Raw genomic sequence first — 23,531 nt, forward strand, 5'->3', positions numbered from 1 at the left:
AATCCTGCCTGTGTAGGGAGGCACTAATAGATAAATCCAATATACTGTGCATTCAGGAAATGCACCTGGTGAGTGCAGACCTTTATAGCATAAAGAGGAGTAACCATTGCTATGTGTTGTACACTTGCTTTTAAAGAACTTGAACACCAGGACAATCAGGGGGATATATGATTTTAGTCTGTGAACTAAGTTTCCCTTTACACATCTAATGTTGGGCAGCTTCACTTTGTTAAACAACTTTTTAAACCTAATTATGAGTACAAGGTCAAAAAAAGAGCTTTACTAGTATTGGGTGACATCAATAAAACCATGTGGCCTTCTTTAGATTTTTCAGCTCCAGTTAATTCAGATTCCCCTTCCGATCTATTTCAATTTATGCACAAAGAAGGCTTGTTAGATGTGGAGGATACAAAATTTATGAGAAAGAGACTATGCCTTCTTCTCAAATCCTCACAGATGTTACTCAAGAATTGACCTCCCTTGTAGATAATCAGTTATATCGGAGACTCGTGTGGTCTGAGATTAGTCTAATTAAATGGTCTGATCATGCTCCCATGCATATAACAGTTGATGAGAAATTTAACCAACCTCCCTCCGTCCACTGGAGAATCAAACAATATATACTTCATTCTAATTAATACCTGCAATGGTTTGGGGCAGTTTGGGATGATTCTTTTCCATTCAACTATAATAATGAAGTAGGCGACACAATGGTATGGTGCTCTCATAAAGCTTTTATTAGCGGACACTAGGTTAGTTTTGCAGCTAAAGACAGGAAAAAGAGAGAAGCCTCCATCCTTCGAATTACTAACTCCATGCTAAGTATTAAGCAGGTAAATAAACAATCTTATTGCCAACTCAGCGCTCAAGAGCTGGCAGGTTACACCATAGACTGAACCCACGTATTTAGTGCTAAAACATATTTATATAAGGAGACTCAAAGCTTTATACTACAGTCATAGCAGTAAAGCTGGGTCCTTGTTAGCTCGCCGCTTGAAAAAATGTTTCTTATTAATCTAAGATTTCTTTTCTTTAGAATTCTAACAGGGAAAAATAATTTTCAATCCACAAGATATTTCTAATACTCTCACAATTATTACTCTTCCTTATGTCATTTACAGCATAATTCCTCTGTGGTGCAACCATCAGAGGCTAGAATTAACACATTTCTTAACTCAGTACAACTTCCCTCTATATCTTCAGCTCAACGTTCTGCCCCGTCAGAGGATTTTACTTTAACAGAAGTAAATACAACTATTGCTTCATTAAAATCCATGGCATTGGGATATATTCCTGAATCATTCTTAGGGTTGCTTCACACAAGCGTGTGCATGTGCCATACATAGGTGGCAAAAAAGTGCGCACCCACGTACGTGCACAAACACGCGTGAATGCAGGTCCTTGCCCATTGCTTTCAATGGAGCCACGGCTGCTGCTGGCGGCTCCATTGAAACCAATGGTCTGCCAGCACCCCTCGATTGTTTTTTAGAGCAAAAAGTCAGAGGCAGCGCTCCAGTGGGGCAGTAAAGAAGTGAATGTATACAAATTTGTATCTTATATGAATAAAGAGAGAGAAGGATAGACTCACCCCGGCGCTGCCGGTCTACTATATTAGTAGATACCGGTCCGTCATATAATCCAAGCTGGTGTTGTATAGTCTAGTCGGGAGAGCATCATGAGAAGACTCTAGGCATATTATATGCCAGAGAAAATAAAGATATGTATGTAGTATCAAAAAAGTGCTCAGCGCTCCGATGATAGATGGGTTTAAGATATTGTGAAAAAGAACTTACTTGTCAGCGGTGCCTAGTCCAATGGCACCCCCAGTCCCCATTTGACCTTTTCTTTTTTTAAATATCACTAGCACAAAAAAGGACTTTCTAAGACATATCAAACTGTTTCTGAAAATCTCCTGATATGCACCAGGGTGTGGCTAGATTAGAAAGAGATTTAAATATTACAGTGGATAACTCCACTTAGTATCAAGCTTTCCGGGCAGCTAATATTCCCAAGGCTCATCTTACTTGGAGACAACAAGAAAACGTTTATGTAGATGATATTTCATACCATATAGAATTTCATTAATATCTGCCACAATATCTAGTCTCTGTTGGCATTGCCACTTGGACTTGGGCACTATATTACATATATTCTAGGGTAGTTAAACCTTCTTTCGGGATAACGCACACCATGGTCTCTGACTCTTTGTTTGCTCAATTTAGGGCTAGATGATCTACCACCCTTAGAGAAGCCAGTTCTTTTTAACAGGCTTGTTGTGGTGAAGTAGCTGATAGCTAAAAAATGGAGGTCTAGCAATATTCCCACCATTATCAAAGTAATTCAACGTGTTAATTATAACTGCTCTATGGAAGGCTCAATAGCATTACACCAAAGTAATTATCATCTATACCACCCTAGATGCACAACTTGGCTGGAGAACCTAAATAAAAAAGGGTTATACATGTCAAGCTAAGGGTATGCTTATTAATTGTCGGTACCTCCCTACACTACTCCCAATTCTTATACAAATGCAGCATTGGACTTAACAATGATAATCTCACTCATTCGATTACTCAGTATCCCTTAATGTTTTTTTTAAATTTAATTCTATTTTCTTTTCTTATTGTTCACTAATATTTTCTAGGATACTTTAGTACGGGTTTCACATGCGGCAGCACCGAATGCCTATTAAGATTATTATGATGGGCATACACTTCCTTTTTCTTTAACCCATGTTTGGCTTTAGCCTTCCCTTCTTATATGTTACTGTTAGCATGCTGACTAATCCTTTTGGTTTCACGGTAAGCAAAGCAATTATATTACCAAATGACAATATATGTTAAGGCCCATTTAGACACAACGATTAAGAGGTCTTTTGTGCGACTTTTGAGCGCTAATTATTGTGTCATTTACAGGACAAGGTGATCACTCAAACGTTGAGCGATCACCTTTCGCTTCGAGCGGAGGATGCAGAAGACGAATGGGGCCGCTTGTCTTCTGCATCAAGCTGTTCCCTGCTTGGAGTGCTCGGCTGTATAACAGCTGAGCACTCTGAGCAGGGGATGCATAAGACAAGTGGGGCCGCTTGTCTTTTGCATCCAGTTGTTCCCCACTTGGAGTGCTCGGCTGTATAACAGCCAAGCACTCTGAGCAGGGGATGCATAAGACAAGTGGGGCCGCTTGTCTTTTGCATTCAGTTGTTCCCCGCTTGGAGTGCCTGGCTGTTATACAGCCGGACGCTCCAAACGGGGTATGAAGAACACAGCTGTCCAGCTGTGTTCTTTATACCCAGCCTGTGTTTAGGGAGCGGAATAGAGCTGAAACAATAGTATCAGCTGTATCCCACTGTGAATTCCTGATAAGGCTCATCATTGTCTTTCAGCACGCTAAAAGACAACGATGAGCGATGGCTTAACAGAAACCTGCACGATGTCAGTGCAGTTACACACGATTATTGCTCAAAAGATGGCTTTTGAGTGATAATCGTTATGTCTAAGTGGGCCTTTAGACTCAACGAACACTGTATTGATGTCTAAAATGCCAATATTATATACATGAGACATGAGCTTATGATTGATATTCATGTACCTATACCATTTCTATGTTGTAAAATGATTCTATTCTTAATAAAAAGTATGTTAAACAAAACCCTCATTCATCAATGAATATACGGATGAGAGAGACTCTACTCTCTATTATTACTCTTGTCATACATTTATCTACAATGTGACAATAATCCACTCGGTCAGGTTCTGGTTATGCAGACATGGAATCATCATAATCGTGGTCCACAGAGAGAAGAATCTCGTCCTGATTGTCAGATATGGAAACATTCTGCTCATTATTCAGGAGAATGGCGTCTGAAAACAGTAAAAAAGAATAGATATTAATCTACTGAGCAATTATGTATTATGTACTTTACTTGGCTCAATGTATTGTTACATTGTTAGAGCCCAATCACATGGTCATATGCATGTAATAGTCACATCATTTTCACTACATGTTTATGTATGTATTTAGTGTATTTTTTTGGGTTTTTTAACCCCGCAGTGACGGGGAGAAATTTTTGAAATCTGACATGTGTTACTTTAACATAGAATAACTCTGTAAAGGTTTTGCATATCCAAGTGATTTTTATCTACATGTTTTACTTCAGTTAGATGGTAAAAATAGTCCAATAGAATTTGTGTATACTTATTAAAAGTGATAAAATTGGGAAAAGTTTGAAATTTTCACATTTCCAATTGTAATATCTCAAATATGTGCAAACAAATGGTACACATCTTTGATAATATATATTTTCATCTGTTTACTTTATTCTGGATGCACATTAGAAAAACTTTTTTTAGCTTTTTAGGAGACATACAAAATCAACATTTCGAGGAACACTTTGTTTTCCTATACCAAGCCAAGCTTGCAAAGGCTCATAGGTGTCAGTATGATAGATACCCCCACAAATGACCCCATTTTAAAAACTACACCCCTTAATATATCCACTGAGGGGTGCCATAAGTATTGTGACTCCACGGTTTTTTTTCAGGAGGTAATGCAATTTAGAGGAGAAAAAATAAAATGTTATATTTTTGCAAATATATAATTTTAAAGACATTTTTTTCCTTAGTGCACACAAAATGAGTATTTACACCCCAAAATGGATATATCTGTCCTGTGTTCAGAAATATACCCATTGTGGCCCTAATCTCATGTCTGTATGCACAACTGGCCACAAAATGAAAGGTGGTTTTCAAAACAGAAATTTTGCTTGAAGGCATTTTAGGCCCCCTAGCACACTTGTAGAACTCTTGAGCAGTCAAAATGATGGAGATCCCCCACAATTGACCCCATTTTGAAAACTAGACCCCTTACTGAATTTATCTAGGGGTGTACTGCCTATTGGCCACACCGTTTTTGAATTAATTTAAGCAAAGCAGTAGGAAAAAAATTACAATTTTCATTTTTTTGCCATTTGTGTCATTTAAAAAAAAAAAAATTGTACAGCACACATTTGAATGAAGACTTGCACCCCAAAATGGATACCCCTCTTTGTCCTGTGTTCAGAAATATACCCATTGTGGCCCTAATCTTATGTTCATATGCACAATGGAGCCCAAAATGAAAGGAGCAGCCAGTGGTTTTTAGAACAAAAGTTTAGCTTGAAGGTGATTTAGGCCCCATTGCCCACTTGTAGGGCCCTTCAGCTGCCAGAACAATAGAGAACCCAAAAAAATGGCCCCATTTTGAAAATAATACCCCTTAATGAATTTATCTAGGGGTGTACTGCGTATTTTGACCCTACAGTTTTTGAATGAATCTAAGCAAAGCAGAAGGAAAAATTATGATTTTCATTTTTTTGGCAATTATGTAATTTTAAAAACAGTTTTTTTGTTCAGCACACATATGATTGAAGGCTTTCACCCCAAAATGGATCCCCCTGTTTGTCCTGTGTTCAGAAACATACCCTTTTGTGGGCTTTATCTTATGTCTGTATTTGCAACCGGGCCCAAGCCGAAAGGAGCAATAAACTTCAACTTTTACGTGATTGCTCTTATCCATTGGATAACGGCAATCACGCTATGGGGGACCGCTCACCACGATCTGTGGTCACTGTTCCAGGGTCTTTGCTACCTTTAGCCAAGAGCAAAGAGATCTTAAATTTTCCCGGCCCTCTTCAGCTTCTAAACTTACTTCCGCCATTTTGCCGACGTTAGGGAAGGCACCAAGGATCCACGACAGGAGGTGACATTTAAACTGTTTTTACTTCTACGTGATCACCGTTATCTAATAGATAGCAGCGATCATGTGACCAGGGCCCGCGTATGTTTGGTAGCCAGGAGCAGAGAGATTTTAAATTACCTTAGCAATCCACAGCTTTTGCGGATGCATCCGCCATTTTGCAAAGGGACTTTGTGCAGAAACAGGGGTAAGATCCATGGATAAATCTGGGGCCCTATGGTCCTTAATTTCATCTCCCCACAACCTTCGGCAGCTGACAGCATGGAGCTGTCACGTCCACAGCCCACGTGGCTTTAATCCTCAGAGCGAACGTGTTTTTACATCCCCAAAGATTAAAGCCCGGCAAGCCAGGATGTAAAAAAGCAATGGGGCTGTCACTAAGGGGTTAACACATGTATTACATCCATATTCAATGCATTTATTTCATGCCAAAAGAAAAAAAAACTTTCTTCCCTACCATCTTCTCCATCTTCTGGCAACATTTGTGAAGTTGCAGTGAATATTCATGCAAAGGCATATTCACTGCATTTTGATACACTACCATTGACTTTTCGTATGCACAGCATATTTGTGTATAAGCAAGGTGTGAAGAGGATCATAATCAGGGTGTTGTGTGCATGTCTACGCATATTACTGTCACACAGGGCCAGTTCACATGTGCGCTTTACATACCATATCCGTGGAATTTAATGGCTATTTAAGCTTAATAAGGTCCAGCTGTCTTCTTTTTCCTGCCATTTGCGTAGTGTCACACCCTTCCCCCTGCGTATTTTTAAAGGCCGCCATATACTTCTATGGCAGTTTTGATGTGCAAATTGCAGGAAAATAGGGTAGGCCCTATTTTGAGAATGAACCCATTGAAATCGGTGGGTTCTTTACTCTGTGTTCAGTGCGGGCAAATTTTAAATGTGAAGCAGCCCTAAGGGTTACGCATATGTAGTTTTGGTGCATGAAAATCAGACAGTTTTCACTGTGTTTGTATGCGCATATTTAGAGTTTTATGGTTTGGGTTGTTTTGCAAAAATACAGAAGAAGATCCAATTTTTGCCACTTTCTTTTCCTGTTCTTCCCAGGCAGGCAAAATGTGTAAAAATGCACTGAATACACATGTAGTTGCATATTTGCTGTGTTTCTACATGATCCCATTGACAGGGGACCTGTCTACTTGCTTCTTTTTTTTTCTTTTGAATAGTCTGAAAAAAGACCCAAACATTCATGCACAACAACGCTCCATAGTGGGAAGCATAGTTGCATATAGGCCCATCTGTTTAAGCCCTCAATCAAACATACATGAGCATGCAAGCTGAGTGAGCATGCAAGCTCTATTCAAAGTCTGTGACTTGGCATTACTGACTTTTGATTCAGGGACTTTGAAAGAATAACTTCTATGTAATTATTAGAGATGAGAGAGCGCACTCGTCCGAGCTTGATGCTTGTTCAAGTATTAGGCTACTCAACATGCTCGTTACTCGAGTCAAGCACCACGTGGTAATCAAGTAAATTTCATTTCACTGCCCCGCATGTTGAGCACCATTTTTTAGCCAATAAACATGCGAGGTAGGCATTACCAGTTCCTGCTGAGACGTGCCAGCCCTGTGCACGTCTACAGCAGTGAGTGGCTGGCGGGATCAGGTGACCACCGAGTATTAAAGCTGTTGCCGCCCACGGCTCGCCTCAGACGCATGCTGGCAGAGGTTAGGAAATGAGTTGCTGCTGAGATAGGGAAAGTCTTAGAGTAGGGAGGATCCTGTCTTCAAGAACCCAACAGTCCTTCTTAGGGCTACTCCTCATTGTTTGCATTTTTTTTGGCTGGCTAGGAGCAGTAGTGCACCAATTTTTTTTTCAAGCATCTAGGCCTGTGCAGAGCATTTCACATCTACCATTCTCTGTGTGCAGTCAATTAGCCAGAGTTCTCATCGCTAAACAGTCCGCTAATTTTTTCTGGGGCAGTGCAGAGCATCTCACATCTCCCATTTGCTGTGTGCAGAGTTAGCCAGAGTTCTCATCGCTACACAGTCCGTTAATTTTTTCTGAGGCTGCGCAGAATATCTCCCATTTGCTGTGTGCGGTGAATTACCCGGAGTTCTCAATGCTAATTAGTCTGCTAATTTTTTTCTGGGGAAGTGCAGAGCATCTCACATCTCCCATTTGCTGTGTGCAGTCAATTAGCCAGAGTTCTTACCGCTAAACAGTCTGCAATTTTTTTTCTGGGGAAGTGCAGAGCATCTCACATCTACCATTCACTGTGTTGGGTGAAGTAGCCGCAGTTATCAGCACTATCCACTGAGTTAATAGTTTTTTGCCCCTGTGCAGAGCATCTCACAATAACCTTTCCTTGTGTGCGGTGAAGTAGCCGCAGTTATCTGCACTATCTACCGGGTTAATAGTTTTCTGCCCCTATGCAGAGCATCTCACAATACTCTTTTCTTGTGTGTGGTGAAGAAGCCGCTGTTATCAGCACTATACAGTGGGTTACTTTCTTCTGCCACTCCATACAGCCTCTCTTATCTACAAGTCTCTACGAGTGCTAATTTCCCCCTAGGTATCAGAGCAAGATAGCGGTTACATTTTTTTTGTCACAGCATAGAGCCTCCGGTATCTACAAGTCTTTGTGGGCGGTGAATTAGCCCCAGTTCTTTGCACTATACAGTGGGTTAATTTATTTGGGCCCTGACATAATGAGAAGTAGGGGTAAGGGTCGAGGACGTGGACGCGGGTGTCCAAGTGAGGGTGTGGGCACAGGCTAAGGACTTGGGCGGGGTGAATTAGAGCCGGCTGCTGAGGAATTAGGAGAGCGCCGCATCTCTCCGCTCCCCAGCCTCATATCACAATTTGCGGGTCCGCGTGGTAGACCTTTATTAGAAGCACAGCAGTGCAAGCAGCTCCTGTTGTGGATCGTGGATAACGTGTCCAGCAATGTATCGAACCCCCAGTCTTCTACGCAGTCCTTTACTATCGGGCTAGGGACTGCACCTCTGAATTCTCTAGCTGCTCCTCCTTCCTCTCTGCCTTGTCACTCCAGGAAAATTACAGATTCTGAGCAGGCAGACTCCCAGGAACTGTTCTCAGGTCCCTGCCCTAAGAGGGAAAAACGTTTCCTCACCAACCTGAGGAATTTGTCGTGACCGATGCCCAACATTTGGAAATTTCCCAGAGTCCGCGTGATGAGAATAGGGACGTCCGGCAACTGGCTCAAGAGCTTTTTGTGGATGAGGATGATGAGACACAGTTGTCTGTCAGTGAGGTTGTTGTAAGGGCAAAAAGTCCTAGGGAGGAGCGCACAGAGGAAGAGCAGCTGGACGATGAGGTGACTGACCCCACATGGCTTGCTAAGCCTACTGAAGACAGGGCTTCAGAGGGGGAGGCAAGTGCAGCAGCAGGACAGGTTGGAAGAGCAGTGGGGTGGCCAGGAGGAGAGGCAGGGCCAGAGCAAATAATCCCCCAACTGTTTCCCACAGCACCCCCTCGCTGCAAGCCTCCGTGCAGAGGGCCAGGTGTTCAAAGCCACACCACCACCAGCATGCGCAGGCATATGATGGCCAAGCACACCACAAGGTGGAACGAAGGCCATTCACCGCCTCCGGGTTACACCACTGCCTCTTTCCCTGTCCACAACCTGCCACACAGATCCAATCCCAGGACACAGGCATGAGCGCATCCTGGCCTGCAACCACACCCTCACCTCCACGGTCCTCCACGCTATTGAGCAATGTCTCTCAGCACAGCGTTCAGCTGTCGCTAACACAAGCGTTGGAGCGAAAGCAGAAATATGCTGCTACCCACCCGCATGCACGAGCTTTAAACATGCACATTGCCAAATTACTCAGCCTGGAGTTGCTGCCATACAGGTTAGCCGAAAAGGAGGCTTTCAAAAACATGATGGCGGCGGCGGTCCCGCGCTACTCGGGCCCTAGTCGCCACTATTTTTCCTGGTGCGTCGTCCCCGCCCTACACCAGCACGTCTTCCGCAGCATAATCCGTGACCTCACCAATGCGGTTACTAGGAAGGTCCACTTAACGATGGACACGTGGACAAGTGCTGGCATGCAGGGACACTATATATCCCTGATGGCACATTGGCTGAACTTGGTGGAGGCTGGGACTGAGTCAGAGCCTGGGACCACTGACGTGCTACCCACAACGAGCATAGCAGGTCCTACCTCTGTGATGATTTCTGCGTTGTATTATGCCACCTCCTCCAACCCCCTCCTCCTCCACCACCTCCACCTCTCAATTAAGAAGTGTGAGTACGTTGCCAGCAGTCGCTAGCATGTGGCACAGAAGCACAGCTGTGGGAAAGTGTCAGCAAGCCACGTTGAAACTAATCAGCTTAGGTGACAAGAGGAACACCGGCTCACAGCTGTTACAGGGTTTGTCGGAGCAGACCAACCACTGGCTTTCACCGCTGAGCCTCCAACCGGGCATGGTCGTGTGTGACAACGGCCGTAGCCTGGTGGCAGCTCTGCAGCTTGGCAGCCTCACACATGTGCCATGCCTGGCCCACGTGTTCAATATGGTGGTTCAGCAGGTTCTGAAAAACTGCCCCCCACTTGTCTGACCTGCTTACCAAGGTACACATTTCCGCATGTTCACCACAGATGCTGCCACCCTCAGGACACTGCAACATCGGTTCCAGCTGCCAGAGCACCAACTGCTGTGTGACATGCTCACGCGCTGGAATTCTACACTGCACGTTGGCCAGGCTTTACGAGCAGCGTAGAGCAATTGTAGAATACCAGCTGCAACATGGCCGGTGGAGTGGTAGTCAGCCTCCGCAGTTCTTCATAGAGGAGTGGGCGTGGATGGCAGACATTTGTCAGGTCTTCGGAAACTTTGAGGAGTCTACACAAATGGTGAGCGGCCATTATTAGCGTTACCATCCCGCTGCTTTGCCTGCTGAGAAGTTTGCTGCTAAGCATAAAGGCCTACGCTTTGCGGTTAGAACAGGAGATGGGGGCGGAGCCTAACTGCGGAGAGAGATGGACGCTTAGAGCCTGCACTCCATCTCCATAGCACAAAGAACACTCCATCTCCATAGCACAAAGAAAGGCACTTACCAGCAGCGATCTTACCCGAAAATGGGGAAACCTGGCAGGGAGAAAGCAGGAGATCACACTGTGACTCCTCGTCCAGCCCGGGGGCAAACGGATCTTCAGAGATTTCTGAAGATAGAAGCTCCCACTCTCCACATGCGGTGGGCAAGATGGCGCCGGCGGCAGCTTCAGCTCTGACAGCAGCGCGGGAAGGAGAAGTCTCCTCGGAGGGAGAAGCAGACGAACCCCTTTCAAAAGGATTCATGAGGGATCTTTTGTCCACAACCATGAGTCCCCTGCTTGCTGAATTAACAGCCATTAAGGAGGAGGTAAGGAGCGTGGGGAGGAGAGTGGAGGAGCTTGAGAGCTCCACGGCAACCATCACCATACATACGGGGGAGCTGGCAGCGGTGGTGACAGAGCAGCACTCCCAGCTAAATAAGATGATCCTCATGCAAGAGGACTTGGAAAACAGGAGTCGCCGCAATAATGTCCGCATAAAAGGACTCCCAGAGACCTGGGCATCTGAAACCCTGCAGAAAGTTATGATGGAGATTTTTGTGAGTTTGCTGGGGGAGGACAGAGCAGCAGAGATCATTATAGAAAGAGTCCATAGGGCCCTCAGACCACAACCGGTCCCATCTGACCCCCCCAGGGACATAGTGTACAAAGTGCTGTCATTTCCGGACGCATTGGCCATTTTGAATGCTGCACGCAGCTCCAGAAACTTGCAGTATGACGGCGCGGCGATCCAGATCTTCCAGGACCTCTCCCCCTCTACCTTAGCCAAGCGCAGGTTATTGCGACCCCTTTTGGAGGAACTAAAAGCCAAAAACATCAAATATGCGTGGCTGTTTCCTTTCGGAATTGGGATCACTTACAAAGGGAGGAGGATCAAGATAAGATCCCCAGAGGACTTACAGGAAAGCTGGCACTTCTTGGGGCTTGAACCCATAAACCTCCCTAACTGGCTCCCCCTCCCGGAGCTCCCGACCCTGCCTACACTACCTTCGCAAGACAGCTGGCACACAGTCACCCATGTGAAATCCCCTCGTAGTAAACAGAAAAAGAAACAAAGAGAGGAAAACACCGACGGAACCACCTGAAGTTAAAAAGTCAGGGATTCTTCTAATCCCTCAGCTATGTTTAAAGAACCAGTTGAATTCCTAAGTTTAACAAGACTTTGCTGACAAGGCCCGGGAAGACCACCTTCCGGACATGAGAGGAAATGTTCGCCAAATTACAGCGTTCCGACGACGCTGCCAGATTCCGCCGGTTGTAACTTTCTGGTTGATTCCCCCTTGTTATGTCTCCCCATAAGAATAGTGCCTTATTGTGCTCCCCCGATTAGGCTTCAGCTAAACTTTTTCATTTCATAGTCGAAATATTTCTTTTCCGCCCAGGGTATACGTCTGTGCTCTAGTAATTTTACGGAGCCCACTCGTATCTCATACAGCACTTAAGGTGCTGACTCGTTAACTTAACAACCTTTCTTCCATTGTACGACCTACCCACCCCCCTTCTTTTCCTCCCTCTTACTTCCCTAAACCTCCCTTCCACCCTAACCCCCAACACACAAACAGCTGTAGGTGTCAGAGATACAGTCCGGACTGCGACGTCTGACAATCTACTCATTGTCTTAGAGAATTATAGAGTGTCTAATCTGTGCTCTGACTTTTGACTTTGGTATCTTTATCTCCTAGTGTTTAAAAAAAAAAAGCATCACTCGATCTTGCCAGGGAGTGATGGAGAAGCCGGGTGCCGCGGAGCCGCTCAGAGTCACGTCGTTTAATGTTCAGGGAATGAACTCTCCTCAAAAAAGGTACAGCATATCACAATTAGTCAAAAAATACAACACCAAGATCCTGCTCCTCCAGGAGACACACTTTAAGGCCGATAAACATAGTCACCTCCCCGGGAAAAATTTCCCCCAGTGCTATCATAACACACATCCTGTCTCCGCCTCTAAAGGGGTGTCAATCTTGATCCACAAGTCCATTGTGTTCTCCCTGAAAGCTAAGTACTCTGACGAGTTAGGGAGAACACTTTTCATAAAAGGCTCCATCAATAACGCAAAAATAACAATAGCAAATCTTTACGCCCCTAACTTGAACCAAGTAGACTGGCTGCTAGAACAATTGAGAACACTGAAAGAATTTGCTAAGGGCCCAATCGTATTAGGAGGAGATTTTAACCTGTTCCTCAACCCCCTACTAGACTCGTCAAAGGGTAGATCATGGATCTCCCAGAGATAAACCAAAAAGCTGCATAAAATACTTCAGGAGATGAAGGTCGTGGACGCGTGGAGATCCATTAACCCCTCAGAAAAAGACTATACGTACTTTTCACAAGTACATAAATCGTTCTAGAGACTTGATCATATCTATGTCTCCAAAGAAATCCTGACCAAGGTAGTGAAAGCAAAAATAGAAGCAATCACCATCTCAGACCATTCACCCATACACATAGATCTCAGACTTACCGCAGAAGGACATAGGGAATGGATTTGGAAACTAAACGCTTCTTTATTGGACTCAGAATTAGAGAGGGACCGCCTCACAGCTCTGTTAGAAGAGTTCTTCCTGCTTAATGACACGGGTGATGTAGACTCCCCGGTTTTGTGGGAAACTCACAAGGCATACATGAGAGGCCTGTTCATCTCTCTGGGTTCCAAAATCAAAAAGCAACACCAATTCAAAATAGATAATCTTTTAACCCAAATTGCGAAACTAGAACAACTTACCAAACTGTCTCTAGTTAAGAATAACATGGAGGAACTGTTGGACCTCAGGCGGGAACTTAAACGCCTGTTAGAATCTAGATACAATAAAAAGCATCTTTATCTTAAATACAAATTTTATGCACATGGCAATAAGGGCAGCAAGCTACTTACTTCCTTAATTAAGAAAGCCAAATCTAGGAACCACATTTCCTCCATTAAAGATCATCTAGGCGTAACCAAGTCCTCATCAAAGGAAATAGCAGTGACCTTTCAAAGGTTTTACGCTGATCTCTACAACCTCAAAAGCCCAGATTCTCTCACAGATCGGAATAACACCAAAGATCAGATTGACCACTTTCTTTCTTCCGCTAACCTTCCCAAGTGGAAGAATATAGAGACATTAAACTTATTACAACCCATCTCCTTAAAGGAAGTGGAAGATATAATTAAGAATAGCCCTAATGGAAAGAGTCCTGGCCCAGTTGGTCTCCCAGCAATGTACTATAAAACATTCAAAGACACGCTGGCCCCCAAACTGAGAGACGTGATGAACGCACTCATGTCAGGGAAACAACTCCCAAAACAGGTGCGAGAGGTGCACATAACGCTCATCCATAAAGAAAATAAAAATCCGGAGCTCTGTGGCAGTTACAGGCCCATCTCCCTTATTAATGTGGATATTAATTTTTGGGCAAAACTCCTGGCAAAAAGGCTAGAAGACATCATTCCACGTCTGATAGATAGAACAATCTGGTTTTGTCAAAAATAGAGAGGGCAGGGACAACTGCTACAGATTGCTCCACGCCATTAGATACCCGCAGACCCACAATATAGAATTGGCAGTAGTCGGCACTGACGCCGAGAAGGCATTCGATAGGGTGAGCTGGACTTATATGGAAAGAGTACTGAGTCATTTCAACTTCCCACCCACCTTTATCTCTGAAATCCTCTCCCTATACAAAGAACCATACGCAAGACTAAAGATAAATAATCTACTTTCCCCCCAATTGACATCAGAAATGGCACCCGCCAGGGCTGTCCGCTCTCGCCGTCTCTCTTCATTCTCACTCTAGAACCTCTACTGTGAATGGTTAGGCTATCTCCTACTATTAGGGGCCTGGAGGGGGACTCAGTTAGCTTGAGCGCGGCAGCCTTTGCGGATGACATTATGTTCCTAATTTCTGAACCGGAAACAGGAATTGCCAACCTGATCACCCTACAAAATACCTTTGGCTCCATCTCTAACTTTAAGATAAATTTCACTAAATCCGCTATTTTCAATGTATCGATCCCCCAGCTCAGGTCCAGCTCACCCTTTGAATGGTCCGATACATCCATAGATTATTAAGGAATTAAAATTACTAAGAACACCGATGACCTTTACAACGCTAACTTTGCGCCCCTCTTGACGCAGATTAAACTCCTACTACAGAAATACGACATCCCGTGCGCCTCGTGGCTAGGCAGGAAAAATATATTAAAGTCCTATGTCCTCCCTCAAATCTTATACAAACTCAGAATGGTGCCCATTCATCTAACCCAGACGTTCTTCAAAGCTATACGCTCTGCCTTCTCAGGATATACATGGAAACAAAAGAGACCACGTCTGGCTTTTAGCCTTATGAGCAAAAGGAAGAACGAGGGGGGAATTGGGTTACCGTGCGTCCACGATTTTTTCCTGGCAGTTCAACTTAGGTACTGGCTGGACCTAGGTGACGATATCCTACGTACACTGGCTAAAGGAGGTGTGGGAGACTCCTTCCTGGAGGAACTCTGGTTCCCAACCAAAAATAAATATAGATCCAAAAATTTCAATCCACTCCTAAGGGGCCAATGCGAGGTCTGGGACAAGTACAGAAACTCCTTGGCTCCAGATCCCTCCCCTATAGCTCCATTGAGCAGCCTCAATAGGTACCTAAACCGGCCATCGGATAGCGTCTCCAGAAACCTATGGAAGAGATTTGCACCATTTAATTTAGGCGACCTACAAACACAAATACACAGAAAACCAGTGGATATTCTGGAAACGTTGGCTCCGCAACTCCCTCTATCCTTCTTACAAAAAGCTCAAATAACACAAACATTTGGCGATTTCCAGAGAACCTCTAAATCAACGAGACCGGAGACCCCTTTTGAGAAGACTTTAAAAAGTCACCCAAACAATAGCTCCATATCCAGTATTCATAACAGGTTCATCGCCCCCACAGCCCCCTACAAACCTGCGTTCTTAACATCGTGGGAAAAAGAACTTAAAATAACCCTCACTACATCAGATATAAAACTGATCCTACAGACCTCATTCGGCCTGTCTCCTTGTATTTTGCTCCAGGAAAGCCACTATAAAGTCATAGCCAGATGGTATAAGACTCCACAATGGCTATATACACATAAACTAGCTGATCAGGACAAATGTTGGAGATGCGGCGCAGCAACAGGCTCTTACAATCACATCTGGTGGGAGTGTAACGCACTCACCACATTTTGGAAAGAAGTAGAGGAGGTCTTGCGCTTACTTAAACCTAACTTCCGAATCACACCAGAGACTCTCTTCCTTTGAGAATCTTAGCAAACTTCCACCCCCTTAGGGACAAATTATTGTCCTTCCTCTTAGATGCAGCCAAGGCACTGATACCCTCCCTCTGGCTACAGAAAGCACCACCTGCTTTGGCACTTTGGAAAACCAAAGTCGAGGCAATCTACAACATGGAGGAGTTACATAGCTGGAACACGGACTCACACGAGGGATTTATCAAGACATGGCACCCCTGGAGACAAATAAACCAGAACAATGACCCCATGCGCACTAATACACATTAGATAGAGACCCAGAGATGAAAAATCTGCGGGGACATATAACACATGAACGGTTACCCTTGAAAACCCAGGGGGCACGAACCCCACTATATACCGGCCCATGACTGGAGTGTGGACTTCCTGGAGTTGAGGACCGGTGTCTGGCGCACTCAGGAGGGAGTAGAGAGTGGCTTCGCGGCATCTAGCATCCATCGAAGCGGCAGATCGAGTCCTGACTGTGAGTACCTCTCTAGAGAAGCAAAAAGTTAACCAGTTCCGGTGGGGGGCAATCCCCTAGATCATACTAAGATATCGTCGGATCACTCTACCCTCCCCTACCCCCCTTTTACCTTATCCTTCCCATCCCCCCCCTCCGTCCCAACCCCCCCACCCATAAGAATTGTTCAGAGGTTAAACTTATTTATCTTTTCTCTCACGGGAAATGTGCGCTACAACGACGCACTTATGCAATACGGGAAAAGACGCTAACCCCTCTTAGATAATGGGCTCCCCGTCCGCAGTGATGAGAAAAAAGTTATATATTATATTATAGTAATTATAAGTTATCATTAATGTTACTGTTACAGCATATTCATATGCCAGAGACCGTGGAGCGGCAGACACAGACTCTTCTCATTGCAATCCGGTACCTCTGCTGTTTTCTTATGCTAACAATTATCTCTGTGATTGGTCTATGGAAAACTGAATGTCTTAATTAATGTAAAACCTTAATAAAATTTGGTTTAAAAAAAGAACAGGAGATTGGGGATGACAGTATGTCGCTTGATAGCCAGACTACCCTCACGTCTGTTTCTCAGTGCATTTTGGAGGAGGGAGAGGAGGAAGAAGAGACTGCTGGCCACACATTGCTGGTACCCATGCTGCTTCCCTCTCATCTGTTTATCGTGTATGGGCTGATGAGGAGGAGGATCATAAAAGTCATCCTCCTAGTGAGAACAGCGATGTGTTGCATACTGGGACTCTGGCACACATGGCTGACTTCATGTTAGGCTGCCTTTGCTGTGACCCTCCCGTTAGATGCATTCTGGCCAACACGGATTATTGGGTGTACACCCTTCTCGACCCACAGTATAAGGGGAACCTTTCCATTCTCATTCCCGAAGAGGAAAGGGGTACGAGAGTGATGCAATACCACAGGGCCCTGGCGGAAAAACTGATGCAAAAGTTCCCATCTGACAGTGGTAGTGGTAGAAGACGTAGTTCAAAGAGCCAACTAGCAGGGGAGGTGGGGGCAGAGGCAGCATGTCCAGCGCAGGCAAGGGAACACTCTCCAAGGCCTTTGCCAGTTTTTTGGCTCCCCAGCCAGACTGTGTCACCACTTTCCAGTCAAGGCTGAGTCGGAGGGAGCATTGTAAAAAGATGGTGAGGGAGTACATAGCCGATCGTACCACCATCCTCCGTGATGCCTCTGCTCCATAGAACTATTGGGTGTCAAAGCTGGACATGTGGCACAAACTTGCGCTGCATGCCCTGGAGGTGCTAGCCTGTCCTGCCGCTAGCGTCTTATCAGAGAGGGTGTTTAGTGCTGCTGGGGAGATCATCACGGTTAAGCGTACCCGCCTGTCAACTGACAGTGCCGACAGGCTTACACTGATTAAGATGAACAAATGCTGGATTTCCCCAGACTTCTCTTCTCCACTGGTAGAAAGCAGCGGATTCTAAAGATTCTTTTAGCTGCAACAGGAGAAATATGCATCCGCTCTCTCACCCCCAAAAAGGTGAGAAACAGCTTGGTCTATTCCTTTCGGATCTTATTCCTCCTCCTCTTCCTAAAACAGCATGCTATCACACTGAACTGCTAATTTTTCTGCTGGCCAAAGGGCACTTTTAAAATCATTTTTTTCGGAGGGCTGCCTCCAGGCTCTGTTACAAATTAAGCAACAACCTCTATCTTTAAAAAATGTTTATGGGTTTCACTTGCCCTTGGGGTAAAACAAATTTTTCAGGAGTACACTTGTACTCTTGGTACACCAATTTTTCAGGCATTCGCCTATACTCTTAGCAAAGTAATTTTTCTGGTCTTCGCCTACACTCTTGGTAAACAAATTTTTTCAGGTGTTCGCCTATACTCTTGGTACACCAATGTTTCAGGGGTACGCCTATACTGTGGGTACACAAATGTTTCAGGGGTTCGCCTATGCTCTTGGTACACCAATGTTTCAGGGGTACGCCTATACTGTGGGTACACAAATGTTTCAGGCGTTCGCCTATACTCTTGGTACACAAATGTTTCAGGGGTTCGCCTATACTCTTGGTACACCAATGTTTCAGGGGTTCGCCTATACTATTGCTACACAAAGGTTTGAGGGGTTCGCCTATACTCTTGCTACAGAAAGGTTTCAGGGAACCGCCTATACACTTGCTACAAAAATGTTAGAGGGGTCCGCATATACTCTTGCTATAGAAAGGTTTCTGGGGTCTCCCTATACACTTGCTACAGAAAGGTTCTTCTAGGGTCCGCCTATACACTTGCCACAGAAATGTTCTTCTGGGGTTCGCCTATACTATTGCCACAGAAATGTTCTTCTGGGGTTCGCCTATACTATTGCCAAAGAAATGTTTCAGGGGTCCACCTCTATGTTGCTACAGAAAGGTTTGAGGGGTCTGCCTATACCAGTGGTGGCAAACCTATGGCACGCGTGCCAGAGGCGGCACGCAGAGCCCTCCCTGCTGGCACGCGTCGCCATCGGCCACTCATCACCACCTTAGTGAATGCCTGCAGGGTCCGCGGCTCCCCTGCTGACATTCACTCAGCGCTGCTTTCTGTGCTGATCCCGGCGCACACTGTGAGTCAGTGTGCAGCTAGGATCCTTCTCCCCCGTCCCCCGACGTCTCCTACTTTGGTTCCGCAAGAGCAGGGGGAGAAGGCATCCAACAGCAGCACACTGCCTTCAGTGAGCACCTGAGATCAGGCAGGAGAGGAGCGGCGCTCCCGCGAGGAGGAGTATGTGGGGCAGGGGGTGGGCATTCTGACAGCTGGGAGAATCGCTGGGGGGGGGGGCATTCTGACTGCTGGAAAAAATCGCTGGGGGGAGGGGGGGCATTCTGACTGCTGGGAAAATCGCTGGGGGGGAGGGGGGGCATTCTGACTGCTGGGAAAATCGCTGGGGGGAGGGGGGGCATTCTGACTGCTGGGAAAATCGCTGGGGGGGAGGGGGGGCATTCTGACTGCTGGGAAAATCGCTGGGGGGGAGGGGGGGGCATTCTGACTGCTGGGAAAATCGCTGGGGGGGAGGGGGGGCATTCTGACTGCTGGGAAAATCGCTGGGGGGGAGGGGGGGCATTCTGACTGCTGGGAAAATCGCTGGGGGGGAGGGGGGGCATTCTGACTGGGAAAATCGCTGGGGGGGAGGGGGGCATTCTGACTGCTGGGAAAATCGCTGGGGGGGGGAGGGGGGTATTCTGACTGCTGGGAAAATCGCTGGGGGGGGCATTCTGACTGCTGGGAAAATCGCTGGGGGGGAGGGGGCATTCTGACTGCTGGGAAAATCGCTGGGGGGGTGAGGCATTAGTACTGCTGGGGGAACCGCTGGGGGGAAGGCATTATGACTGCTGAGGGGACCGCTAAGGGGGGGGGGCGCATTATGATTGCTGGGGGAACCGCTTGAGGGGAGGGGGGCATTATTGCTGGCAGACAGCTGGGGGTGGCATTGTGACTGCTGGTGGACCACTGGGGGGGGGGGGGGGGGGTAATATGACTGCTGTGGGTAACCGCTGGGGGGGAAGCGGGCATTATTACTACTGGGGGACCGCTGGGGTATGTCACTATTACCACTGGGGGGGTCACTATTATCGCTAGGAGGGCCACTATTACCACTGGGGTATGTTTACATGCGGCAGAAACTGGCAGGGCTGTTTTAAAATAGACAGGGTGCAGATTTTGACAACTTTTTGGATGCAGAAATGCTGCAGAATTTTCCACATCCAAAAAGCAGTCAGAATCTGCACGCTGTCTATTTTTAAGCAGCCCTGTCCTTTTTAGAACGACGGGGGTAAAATCATGTCGTGATAAGCCCCGCCCCCTGACGTGTTGGCACTTTGCGATACATAAGTTGGTTTTGGGTTGCAGTTTGGGCACTCGGTCTCTGAAAGGTTCGCCATCACTGGCCTATACACTTAGTAACATAGTATGTTAGGTGGAATGAAGACAATGTCCATCTAGTTCAGCCTGTTTATCCTCCTATGTTATTGATCCAGAGGAAGGCAAAAACCCCAAGAGGCAGGAGCCAATTAGCCCTTTTGGGAGAAAATTCCTTCCTGACTCCCTAATGGCAATCAGACTAATCCCTGGACCAACCCCTAATAGTTCCTACCTGCCTGTATACCCAGATTAACATTTAACCAAAGATTTATATCCTGTAATATCCTTCCCCTCTAGAAAGACATCAAGTCCCCTTTTAAACTCCTCTATGGATTTTGCCATCACCACATCCTCAGGCAGAGAGTTCCACAGTCTCACTGCTCTTACAGTAAAGAACCATTTTCTGTGTTGGCGATGAAAGCTGTTTTCCTCTACACGTAGCGGATGCCCTCTCGTTACCGTCGCAGTCCTGGGTGTAAACAGATTGTGGGAGAGATCTTTCTATTGTCCCCTCATGTACTTATATAGAGTTATTTGATCACCCCTTAGCCGTCTTTTTTCCAGGGTAAATAATCCCTCTCTGGGTATTCCAGTCCCGTCATTCCATGTATTAGTTTAGTTGCCCTTCTTTGAACCCCCTCAAGCACTGTAACATCTTTCCTGCGCACCGGTGACCAGAACTGTGCGCAGCATTCCATGTAAGGCCTGACTAGTGCCTTATATAGTGGGAGGATAATGTTCTCATCCTTCGCCCCTATACCTCTTTTAATGCACCCCAAGACTCTATTAGCTTTTGCAGCAGCTGAATAGCATTGGTTACTCCAGATTAATCTATAATCCACTAGTACCCCCAGATCCTTTTCCATATCACTTTTCCCAAGCAGTACCCCATTTAGTGTATATTGGTGACAACCGATTCTTCTGCTCATGTGCAAAACCTTACATTTATCAACATTGAACTTAATTTGCCATTTTTCTTCCCAAGCCCCCAGCTTATCTCGGTCCATTTGTAGCCGCACGTTGTCCTCCGTTGCATTGATTATATTGTATAATTTTGTGTCATCTGCAAATATTGATATTTTACTGTGCAGCCCCTCTATGAGGTGGTTGATAAATATATTGAACAGAATGCGGCCCAATACTGAACCCTGTGGCACCCAGCTAGCGACGGTGGCCCAATCAGAGTATGAGCCATTTATTACCACCCTCTGCTTTCTATCTCTGAGCCAATTCTTTACCCATATACACACGTTTTCACCCAATCCGAGCTTCTCATTTTATATATCAGCCTATTATCCGGCACAGTGTCAAATGCTTTAGAGAGGTCCAGATATACGAGATCAATAGACTCTCCCAGGTCTAGCCTAGAGCTTACTTCATCGTAGCAGCTGATCAGATTGGTCTGACATGATCGACCCTTCATGAATCCTTGCTGGTGAGGAGTTATTCCGTTGTTCTCCTTGAGGTATTCTTCGATGGCGTCTCTCAGAAACCCCTGAAATATTTTTCCAGTTACTGAAGTGAGACTTACTGGCCTGTAGTTACCAGGTTCCCTTTTGGACCCTTTTAGTAAATTGAAACCACGTTGGCAATGCGCCAATTCAATGGTACAACCGCAGTCTTTATAGTATCCACAAATATTACATATAGCGGCCTAGCTATAACATCACTTAGTTCCCTTAGTACCCTTGAGTGTATTCCATCAGGGCCTGGCTATTTGTCGATTTTAATCTTCTTCAACCTGTTCCGCACTTACTCCTGCGTTAGGTATGAGATATTTTGTGAGGGATTCATATTATTCCCCTGCATCTCATATGGCATTTCCTTTTTGTTTGTGAATACGCTTGAAAAAAAACTGTTTAATAGGTTTGCCTTCCCTCCATCATCTTCAATGATTTCTCCTGCATTATTTGTTAAAGGGCCAGTGCTCTCGGTGCAAATCCTTTTGCTGTTAATTAGAGATGAGCGAGCACCAAAATGCTTGGGTGCTCGTTGCTCGAGTCGAGCTTTCCGCGATGCTCGAGGGTTCGTTTCGAGTAACGAACCCCATTGAAGTCAATGGGCGACTCGAGCATTTTTGAATATGAGCGATGCTTGCTAAGGTTTGTATTTGTGCAAATCTGCAAAACCTACGAAAGTGATGGAAATGACACAGATACGGATAGGGCAGGCGAGAGGCAACATTCAGGGCTGCATCTCAGGTTCCCAGGTCTCACTATTAAGCCATAATAGCGGCAAGAGTGCCCCCCCCCCCCCAACAATTTTTACTTCGGACAAACCCTCATTAGCGAGGCACACCTTAGCCAAACACCCCACTACCTCCAACCAAGCACAATCACTGCCTGCGGGACACACCGCTGCCTCTTCTTCTGGGTTACATGCTGCCCAACCCCCCCGCATGACCCTGCGTCCAATGGGGACTCCATGTGTCCACACACTACTCATTCTGCTTGGGTGTCGGATACCTCATCGACAACGCAAGGGGTAAACCATCTGCACTCTGCACCCTACCCAAGTCTGTCAGTGTTTTGGGGACAGACAGGTAAAAAACCTCAATGGGAAGTCTGTGTGCACCCACAGCATGGGTGGCCCCCAGGAACCCACAGACAGTGCATAAAGAAATCCCATTGCAGTGCCCTGGATAGCTGCGGTTGCGTGAGAGGAAATACATGTTGGCTGCGGCCCACACGCCATGCCCTAGAGATTCTGGTTTTTTTTTTAAAGTGCCAGGCAGGTACAACTCCACTATGGCAAGTCGGTGTGCACCCGCAGCATGGGTGGCTAGCAGGAACACACAGACGGTACAGAAAGAAATCCCATTGCAGTGCCCCGGATAGCTGCGGTTGCGTGAGAGGAAATTCATGTTGGCTGCGGCCCACACGATATGCCCTAGTGAGTCTGTTTTTTTTGTCGGGCCATATAGGTAAAACACCGCAATGGGAAGACTTAGTGCACCCATAGTATACACAGAACCCTGTAATATTCCAGTAGAAAAGGTATAAGCTGACCCCAGTAACAGTTCTGTTGCCGTAGTCTAGGGAAACCCCAGTAACATTTCTGTAGTAACAGTATAGACAGACCCCAGTAACATTTCATTAGCAGAAGTATAGGCAGACCCCAGTAACATTTCTGTTGTAACAGTATAGAC

At 45.8% G+C, this 23,531-nt stretch overlaps 1 protein-coding gene across 1 annotated transcript in view; it reads right to left on the reverse strand.

The window, feature by feature from the left end:
* Positions 1-754: 754 nt before the first annotated feature.
* The window catches only part of LOC136576111 (antigen WC1.1-like), a 175,048-nt gene continuing 152,271 nt past the window's right edge, over positions 755-23,531 (reverse strand). Inside the window, exon 12 of the mRNA XM_066575132.1 lies at positions 755-3,860. Coding sequence (XP_066431229.1) covers positions 3,757-3,860 — 104 coding nt within the window. The 3' untranslated portion in view covers positions 755-3,756. The remainder of the gene's footprint in view (positions 3,861-23,531) is intronic.

Source organism: Eleutherodactylus coqui, chromosome 8 (genome assembly GCF_035609145.1).
Source record: "Eleutherodactylus coqui strain aEleCoq1 chromosome 8, aEleCoq1.hap1, whole genome shotgun sequence".
Classification (NCBI taxonomy): Eukaryota; Metazoa; Chordata; class Amphibia; order Anura; family Eleutherodactylidae; genus Eleutherodactylus; species Eleutherodactylus coqui.